The sequence below is a fragment of the Lactuca sativa genome, chromosome 1 (assembly GCF_002870075.4).
Source record: "Lactuca sativa cultivar Salinas chromosome 1, Lsat_Salinas_v11, whole genome shotgun sequence".
Lineage (NCBI taxonomy): Eukaryota > Viridiplantae > Streptophyta > Magnoliopsida > Asterales > Asteraceae > Lactuca > Lactuca sativa.
The window spans coordinates 66831623-66841539 of NC_056623.2; the positions used below are offsets into that span (position 1 = coordinate 66831623).

Sequence of the window (9917 nt, forward strand, 5' to 3'; positions counted from 1 at the left end):
CACATATAGTTGGGGACCAGTAATCTCATTTTGTGGCATTTTGTGCCTTATCTTATGTGGAATCATGTCAAACACACACTTTACTCAATGCTTTAATTATCACCACATTCAAAGAAATATCATTCGATAAATATAACATCAAACGTTGTATTAATATAAGAGGGTTAGATGGTTAGTAACATATATGGGATTACATCATCACTTCGAGAAATATAACATCAAACGCTGTATTAATATAAGAACGTTAGATGGTTAGTAACATATATGGGATTACATCATCATCACTTCTGTGTTCATTTGGATTAATTTTAGGAGTAGTTTCGGTGCCGTTTAACATTATGTAAGTTTTTGTTTTGTTCCCTCTTTTTTTTCTTTTAGGTTGGGGCTTTGTTATTTATAATACTTAGGCATTTCAAAAAAAAAAATAATAGTAATAACATATACGCCATAACTTACTTATTAAGTTTTTTTAAGACAAAATTGCAAGAATGGTCACTATGTTACGTCAAAACTAGCAAGTTTGGTCCAAAATGGGTTTGGCTTGCAAGGATTGTCCAATAGTTTCGTTCTGTTGCGAGTTTAGTCCAAAAATTTTAAAACTTTTTATAATGACGGATTTGCCCTTAGTATTTTCCCTTTTTTAATTTTTTTGTTATCGAAATTAAAAAAGAAAAAAAAATCTCTCTCTCTTTCTCTCTCTCTCTCTCTCTCTCTCTCTCTCTCTTCATTGCCGCCCCCACATCTTCATTGTCTTCCTCCTCTTAATGATATGTAGAAAAAAGAAACCCTAACTATAATCTCCATTGTCGCCCCCATTAATCTGTACCTCAACAAGATCAAATGGTTTTCAGACGAGCTTCTAAGTGTAAGAGGGGAGAACCCTAATTGTTGCTCCAGCTATGAAACGAGGATTTGGGTTTCGGATCCGCCGCCTCCGAAGAATGGACGAGCTTCATCTTTACAGACCAAAACAAAACTATGACGACCAAACCACCGGAAACTCATGTCGTCGCACTGGTCTGTTACTGCCTCTCGACGCCATTACAGACTATAACGAGGCCACTGCAGCAGAGGAAAGGCCACTGGAAACACCGACTGCCACCCCTCTTCACCACCATTTGTAACCGTCCACACCGTCTCTCGAACCTCCTGGCTCCGTCAAATGACCCTCAGGTGAGCTTCAATCGAGTTTGAAGAAGGAAAGAAGGATACCCTATAGTTTTCACAGGTTACCGCCATTCTCGTTTCCTGAAATCTTAGGGTTTTCAGAGGCCGCCGCTGCTAGAAACCTTAATTTCGATCTATATGCCGATGCCTGAAACATTTAGGGCTAGGGTTTCACTTACAAAGCTTCGATCTGGTGTCATTTATCTTTTTTCGACGATGGTGTTTAGGACTCCCATTGGGAGTGAAGGTTGGGGCAGGGAGTGAGGGTGGTGGCATTCTCTAAACTGGAGAGAGAGAGAGAGAGAGAGAGAGAGATTTTCTTTTTTTCTTTTTCTTTTTTGATTTTTGTAATAATAAAATTAAAAAGGGGAAAATACTAAGGGTAAATCCGTCATTATAAAAAGTTTTAAAATTTTTGGACTAAACTCGCAACAAAACGAAACTATTGGACCATCCTTGCGAGCCAAACTCATTTTGGACCAAACTTGCTAGTTTTGACATACCATAGGGAACATTCTTGCAATTTTGTCTTTTTTATTATTTTATTATTTTTTTTTATTATACATAGAGTCATAGACATGAACTTATTAATTTAAAAAGTTCGTAAAAATCCACAAAAGACAAGGTTTAGTGATTTACACTAACTTGTATTTACATTATTGAATTATGATAAAACTGCAAATTTGGTCCTTGTGGTTTGCCAAAATCTTTGGATGGGGTCAAAAAAGTTTCCAGCTTGCACCAAAGGTTCGAAATCAAGGTTTTCATGGGTTTTTAGTCCATTCCGTCATTGTCCGTTTGTTTGGAGCCGTTAATGCCATCACATGCCCTCCATATGAGGGCATTTTGGTCATTTTAGGTCCTTATTTTAAATAATATCATATTTCTCCTTTATATACATACTCATACGCAATCCCTTTCTTCTTCTTCATTTTTGTTTATAGAGAAGCAGCAACAAAGGTCTTCTTCTTCTTCATCTCTCATCTACTTCGACTGCTACGAGATTCAAAAATGGTGCTCTGCTTCTGTGGGAATGTTGCTGTTGTGCGAACCTCATGGACCTCACGAAACCCTGGTCGTCGTTTCTATGCATGCCCTAAAATGGTAAGCAAACTCATATTAGGTTATGATATTTCGGTAGTTATGCAATAACTCTTCTACTTTAATGTATTCTTGTAGGGATCCAGATGTGGATTTTTGGGGTGGGTCGATCCCCCTATGTGTCAAAGATCAACTGTTATCATACCAGGACTATTGAGAATAATGAATAGGTATGAGGTTGAAGTGGGTCAGCTGAAGATGTGTTTGCTTGCCTCGTGGGTCTTGTTTCTGTTGTTTGTGCTGTTTTGGAATTAGGAATTAGAGTTTAGGGCTTTTTGTTGGTAATAACCACTTATAAATGTTGTCTTTTGGTACTAGAAGGTTTAATTGTGGTTTATATATGTTGTAAGTTTTGTCTTTTGGTTCATTAGACATGTAATGCTTTTATGACAATGGGAAGTGTAATGGTTTTATCCTTTTATGAATATGAAATTATAAAGGTTTGATCTTGACATGATATGCAAGTGTAATGGTTTTTCTCTACGCTTGAATATGCGATTGTAATGGTTTTACACGCATACATTAAGTGCACTGCCATAACATCTTCATGCTTTGACAGTACAACATAAACCAATAATAAACTACATTACCAAAAAAGGGACCATAACAGATTAATGCCAAAACACAATCATTAACAACAAAGGGCATTAAAGTACATTACCAAAACATTGGAGTACATTGTTCCATAAAAGGGCATCAAAGTACATTATCAAAATGGAACCAAAAAAGGCATCAAAGTACCAACTAAAGTGCATTAACAAGTCCTCACAAACATAAACAACTTAAGTACTTAAACATCAATTCCCATCTTTGGCCTTGCAGGTCCTGGCATTGTGACCCTTTTGCTTACACTTACTAAATGTCACAGTCAAAAACTTCCTGCTCGGTGATTAAGTTTCATTATCAATTTGAATTTGATTGTTTGATTGCCTCTTACGTTGCTGGATTTCAATCGTTTCCTCTACTGTAATCCTCCTTTTCTTTTTTGGCCTGCCTATAGCTTTGTTGTGTGGTGGAGGCACAAGAGTTGTTGGGCAGTCACTCTTAGGCCACATTGCTCTACCTTTGATAGGCTCCACCTTGAAGGAGTACATCTCTTTCCATGTATCAATCCAATACACCTTATGTACATAGGTGTATGGTTCTCCCACCTTTTCATTATTGTCTGCCATTTCATTTAGGCTTGCCATTGCATGCTTGCAAGGAATTCCAGTAAGCTCCAACTTTCTACAACTACACTCCCTTTTCTCCATGTCCACCACATGTTGATTCCATGGACCTTTAACCTGATACTTTTGTCCCCCATTCCATTGTGCATGATACTTACTAGCAAGTGTTGTATTTGCTTCCAAAATCCTAGTACCAGTTGGAGTTAATGGACCTTGACACTTGTTTAACACCTTCATCACATTGTATACTCTCTTCATAAGGTACTCTCTGATGAACTCCAAACAACTGATAATGGGTTTGTCTCTCCCTTTAACAAGTTTGCTATTGAACACTTCACAAAGGTTATTCAATAACATGTCTGAAATTGCCCTTCCTAGTAGTTCATTAAGAAAATAACAGTTAGTGTATATCTATACTATAATAAAAAATAAGACAACAAATTGAGAAAATACCTGAAAATGACTTCTAGCCCAATGATGTGGAGGGATTTTCAAGAGCCACTGATATGCTTCTATGTCATAATTCTTTAGCTCTACCATTACAGATTCAAACTCTGGTATGGTGGTGGCCGTAGCACACCTCCAAAAATACTCCTTGTACTCTGTAGTCTTAAATATGATCCTCATGTTCTGATATATGTGTCTAATACTATACATGTGTTCTGCATTAGGAAACAATTGTTCTATGGCTGGTAGAAGAGCCTGTTTTCACCAAAACAAAATAAGTAATTAGCATTAGTCTGTAATGAAACCTAGTATGCAATATTAAATGTAACTATAGTACCTTGTGTCTATCACTGATAAAGGTGAAGTTGGAATTTGTAACACCATAAATTTCAAAACAATTTTTCGCATTTTATAAAAACACAAATCATTTAACATTCATAAAAGCATTAATATTTGAAACTCAATCCATGCTACATAAAAACCCCAAGATCTGATAACATAAAAATCTCGTCGTGTGTACTGATCAAGTCGGCGCCTTCCCACGGTCATCACTAGTACTTGAAACAAATAACACCAACAATGTAAGCACAAAGCTTAGTGAGTTCCCCAAAATACCACACATAACACATATTAGCCACTCGAGGCTATAACTATGTGGGTCCGTCGACCCTACTCTGTGAACCCTCTGGTTCTAATCTCTGTGAACCTTCCGGTTCCAACTCTATAAACATGCACAACATAAATCACATAGAAATAATGCAGTACAACACATGACATACATATAGCATACAAATACTCTGTCACATAACTCTGATTACCTACTCAAGGTAAAGTATAGTGAGAAGACTCACCTCGCGTATCTCGATAACTCGCAAATCCCGAAAATCACTCGCGCTCGATCCCCCAAGCTATAATCCTCATATAACACAATACATCTCTAATTAACACTTTCACAACTAAGGTTAACTACCCCTATCAAGTCAACACTGGTCAATGGTCAACGGTCAACTTTGATTGGACTCGGCGAGTGCACTATAGCGACTCGGTGAGTCTTTACGCATCCACTGATTCCCTGGGATCCTCTCTCGACACGTCGAGTATTTTCTTAACTCGACGAGTTCCACCTGGCATGAGTTGCGGGGCCACCACGACTCAACTCGCCGAGTCTCAAGAACAACTCGGCGAGTTCCAGCTTGACTCAGTCCACCTGTCAACCCTCTCTGACTCTCCCTGACTCACTGAGTCAACCCCTTAACTCGGCAAGACCACTCGTTGAGTGGTTATGGACAATCTTCATGCTACTCGCCGAGTCTGTTCTTCAGAATCGGCGAGTCTATGCCATGCATAAACGCAAACTCACTCCTGAGGTCAGATCCGTTCTAATAACTCATAGATCCAGTCCTTCCAAGCACATATATCACATAAAGTTACTATCTTGGTGCTCATGAAAAGGTTCAAAGGCCTTATTTGATGATATGGTCTCTAGAATGCTATTCTAAGCTCATGGCCTCCATTAACACTCATAAAGCTTAAGGGAAAAGGGTCTCTGGACCTCTTTGGGCCCAAATCTAAAGAACCAACACGTGAGGAGGCCAATTACTCCATGGATCATTTCACAAAGAAACCCTAACTCTAAGATTTACACTAAGGACTGAGAAAGGAACGAATGGTTACCTCAAATGAAGTCTCTGAGCTCAAGAATCACTGGATTAGCACCTTCTTTGGTCTCCTCTTGCCTTGATCCTCTTCTATATGCAAAAAGACCCACAAATAGTCAAGGATCTTCCTCTTCTCTCTCACAACACGCTCAAAGACTCTTTAGGGTTCTCTCTGGGGTTGGTGGCCGCAAATGACGGCCATAAGCCCCTTTAAATAGGTCTCATACCCTGGAAATTAGGGTTTCATTAAACAGTGTGGACTCGCCGAGTCCACATTTTGGACTCGCCGAGTCCAGACGCGAACCCATGCCCAAGTCGCGATCATATTCGGCGAGTTTGAGCTCCAACTCACCAAGTCTCCTCACAGATCACCAAAATTATAAGAATAATTAATACCTGGGAATCCGGGATGTTACAATTCTCCCCCACTAGAACTAGACTTCGCCCTCGAAGTCTCGCTCTGCAAATAACTCCGGATGCTGCTCACGCATCTCACACTCTGGCTCCCAACTCATCTCGGACGCCTTCCGATGTTGCCACTAAACCAAAACCAGGGGTACCTCCTTGTTCCTCAGAACCTTGATTTTCCAATCTCTGATCGCCACTGGTCTGTCAGCATAATTCAGGCTCGCATCCACCTGAATATCCTATAATGGAACCACTGTCGACTCATCGGCTATACACTTCCGCAGTTGTGACACATGGAAAGTGTCGTGAATCTGCCCCAACTCTGCTGGCAAATCCAAACGATAGGCTACCCTGCCTACCCTCGCGATCACTCGGAATGGACCAATATATTGGGGCCCCAACTTGCCCCTCTTCCTGAATCGAATCACTCCTTTCCAAGGAGAGACCTTCAGGAGCACAAGGTCGCCGACCTGAAACTCAAGCTCGAAACGGCATCTGTCTGCATAACTCTTCTGACGACTCTGAGTGGTCAACAACCTCTGTCTGACCTACTAAATCTGCTCTGTCGTCTGAAGCACGATCTCTATACTGCCCATCACACGCTGTCCGACCTCTCCCCAGCAAATGGGGGTCCGGCACCTCCTCCCATACAACAGCTCAAAGGGCGGCATACCAATGCCCGAATGATGGCTGTTGTTGTAGGAAAACTCTGCCAAGGGCAAGTACGTATCCCAACTTCCCCAGAAATCCAACACACATGCCCGGAGCATGTCCTCGAGCGTCTGAATCGTCCGCTCACTCTGTCCGTCTGTCTGGGCAAGTACGTACCCAACTCCTCGTGAAACTTCTTCCAGAGTCTGGAAGTGAAACGCACATCACGGTCTGAAACAATCGAGATCGGCACTCCATGCTGTGACACCACTTCCCTCACATACACCTCTGCCAATTTCTCTGCTGAAGAACTCTCGTTGATAGCAAGGAAGTGAGCGCTCTTCGTCAACCTGTCCACAATCACCCAAATTGCATCAACTCCCCTGGCAGTCCTTGGCAATTTGGTGATAAAATCCATGGTCATCTGTTCCCACTTCCATTCGGGAACCTCCAACGGCTGGAACTTACCATGCAGTCTCTGGTGCTCGGCGTTAATCCTATGGCAGGTCAAGCATCTCTCAACAAACCACGCAACATCCCTCTTCATGCAGGGCCACCAATACTCTCTCCTCAGGTCCAAATACATCTTAGTGGCCTCAGGATGGATCGAAAATTTCGACCGATGAGCCTCTTCCATCAAAATGGTACGCGCCCCTCCCACATACGGTACCCATATACCCCCCTGAAAGGTCATAAGCCCCCGACTATCGGTAACGAACTCCGATACCAACCCAACAACTCGCTCTCTCTTCTGGTTCTCCGATCTCACGGCCTCAGCCTGTGCTCCACGAATGGTGTCCAACACCGGAGCCATCACGGTCAATCGCAAACATACACCTCGCAATGGGGCGCTCTCCGCCCTGCGACTCAGGGCGTCGGCTACCACATTAGCCTTGCCCGGATGGTACAAAATCTCACAATCATAATCCTTGACCACATCCAACCACCTCCTATGTCGCATGTTTAGGTTGGGCTGATCCATCAAATACTTTAGGCTCTTATGGTCCGTGTATATCATACACCGAACCCCATACAGGTAGTAACGCCAAATCTTGAAGGCGAACACCACTGCTCCCAACTCTAGGTCATGGGTGGGATACCTCGTCTCATGAGGTTTCAGTTGCCTCGATGCGTATGCTATCAAATGACCTCTCTGCATCAGCACCGCTCCCAACCCCAAGATCGATGCATCACACTATACCAAAAAGTCCTCCATCCCCTTCGGGAGGGCTAACACCGGGGCTTCACATAACCTTTGGCGAAGCATCTCAAAGGAGGCCTGATGCTCGGGGCCCCATGAAAAAGCGACACCCTTCCGGGTCAACCTGGTGAGTCGCACTGCGATTATAGAGAAATCCTTGATAAATCTTTGATAATAGCCTGCCAACCCTAGGAAAGTCCTGATCTCGGAGGGTGACCTCGGCACCTCGCAGCTCATCACCGCCTCAACTTTGGCCGGGTCGACCAATATCCCTTTCTGGTTAACGAGATGACCCAGGAACTGGACCTCTCGCAACCAGAAATCATACTTGGAGAATTTGGCATAAAGCCTCTCCGCTCTCAGAACTCCGAGGATCTCCCTCAAATGCTCCTCATGCTGCTCTCTAGATCTCGAATATACCAAAATATCGTCGATAAATACAATCACTGACCGATCCAGCATGGGCCTGCACACTCGGTTCATGAGATCCATGAACACTACTGGGGCATTGGTGAGCCCGAAAGGCATCACCACAAACTCGTAATGCCCATAACGCGTCCTGAACGCTGTCTTCTGGATGTCCTCATCTCGCACCCTCACCTGATGATATCCAGACCTCAAATCGATCTTGGAGAACCAAGATGCTCCCTGTAACTGATCGAACAAATCGTCGATCCTCGGCAACGGGTAACGGTTCTTGACCGTCAGCTTGTTCAACTTCCGGTAATCAATGCACATCCGGTGTGAACCATCCTTCTTCTTGACAAACAGCATAGGCGCTCCCCACGGCGAGCTGCTCGGCCGAATAAACCCCTTCCCCAGCAGCTCCTGAAGCTCCAAGGATAACTCTTGCATCTCTGGAAGTGCAAGGCGATAAGGCACCTTAGCAATAGGCGCAGCCTCCGGAACCAAATCGATACTGAACTCCACTTGCCTCACGGCAGGCACACCCGGCAACTCCTCTGGAAATACATCCGGGAACTCACGCACTATCGGAACCTCCTCAACTGACCTCGTTCTCTCGGAATCCACCCGCGTATCCATCACATACGCCACAAAACCCTTACAGCCCTGCTGCAGACATTGCCTCACCCTAGCGGCCGAACAAAATGCTGATCCAGAACGTGTACCCTCGCCGTACACCATAAGAACTCCCCCACTAGGGTCTCGTATGGTCACCAGCTGTCGCTCTCAGTCGATTACAGCACCGAATCTGCTCAACCAGTCCATGCCCACAATGACACAGACATCACCCATCGCAATAGGAACCAAATCAATCGGGAACTCAACACCGAAAATCTCGAACACGCACCCCCGGAGAACCTCCGTGGCATATATCACCCTCTCGTCAGCTATGGAAACTCTCAGAGGCCGACTCAATGTCTCACGACTAACACTGATATGCTGACTAAAAGCCAAAGATACAAAAGACCGACTCGCACCCGAGTCAAATAACACCAAGGCAGGTATAGAATTCACAAGGAAAGTACCTATGCATAACATAATATAAGCATAATATCTCAACATCAAAATAAATACACGAAAGAATACATACCAGCCACGACATTGGGCGCTGCGCGGACCTCCTCCGCGGTCAACTGAAAGGCTCTCCCTCGTGCCCTCGGCGCCTCGGCCTTCACTGGCCGACTCTCGGTAGCTCTGATGGCGGCAGGGGCAGATCCCTGAGGTGCTCCCTGAGATGATCCTCGCAATTGCGGACACTCTGCCTTCCAGTATCCGGTCTGGTTGCAGTGGAAACACACCGCAAACCCCTTGAGGTAGTCCTTGGCCATATGCCCCTCCTTGCCACACTTGTAGCAAGATCCCGCTCTACAGACTCCATCATGACCCTTGCCGCACTTCCCACAAGTGTGGCCCTTCTGGCTTCCTAATTTGGGATCAGCGGGCTTGGCCCGCTTGGCTGTCGGCTGAGACTGCGCCGGTCGCCGATCCCTCCTCTGAGACTCCGCCTCCTCCTTGTCCTGAGTCTCTAGCACAATCCCCCTCTTCCGGGCATTTGCCTAAAGCTCGGCAAATGTCCGGTACGAGGAGGTCACCACGAACTCCCGAATATCTCGCCTCTAGATACTCAAATATCGGCTCATACGTGCCTGC

The 9917-nt window shown here is 44.3% G+C and overlaps 1 protein-coding gene across 1 annotated transcript; it reads right to left on the bottom strand.

The window, feature by feature from the left end:
• Window positions 1-3158: 3158 nt before the first annotated feature.
• Window positions 3159-3977, bottom strand: LOC111915233 (uncharacterized). The gene is made up of 2 exons (XM_023910911.1): window positions 3891-3977; window positions 3159-3848 (listed from the first exon to the last, which is right to left on the bottom strand). The coding sequence occupies exons 1-2, from the start codon at window positions 3975-3977 to the stop codon at window positions 3159-3161; spliced, it is 777 nt and encodes a 258-aa protein (XP_023766679.1).
• Between the last annotated feature and the right edge of the window lie 5940 nt (window positions 3978-9917).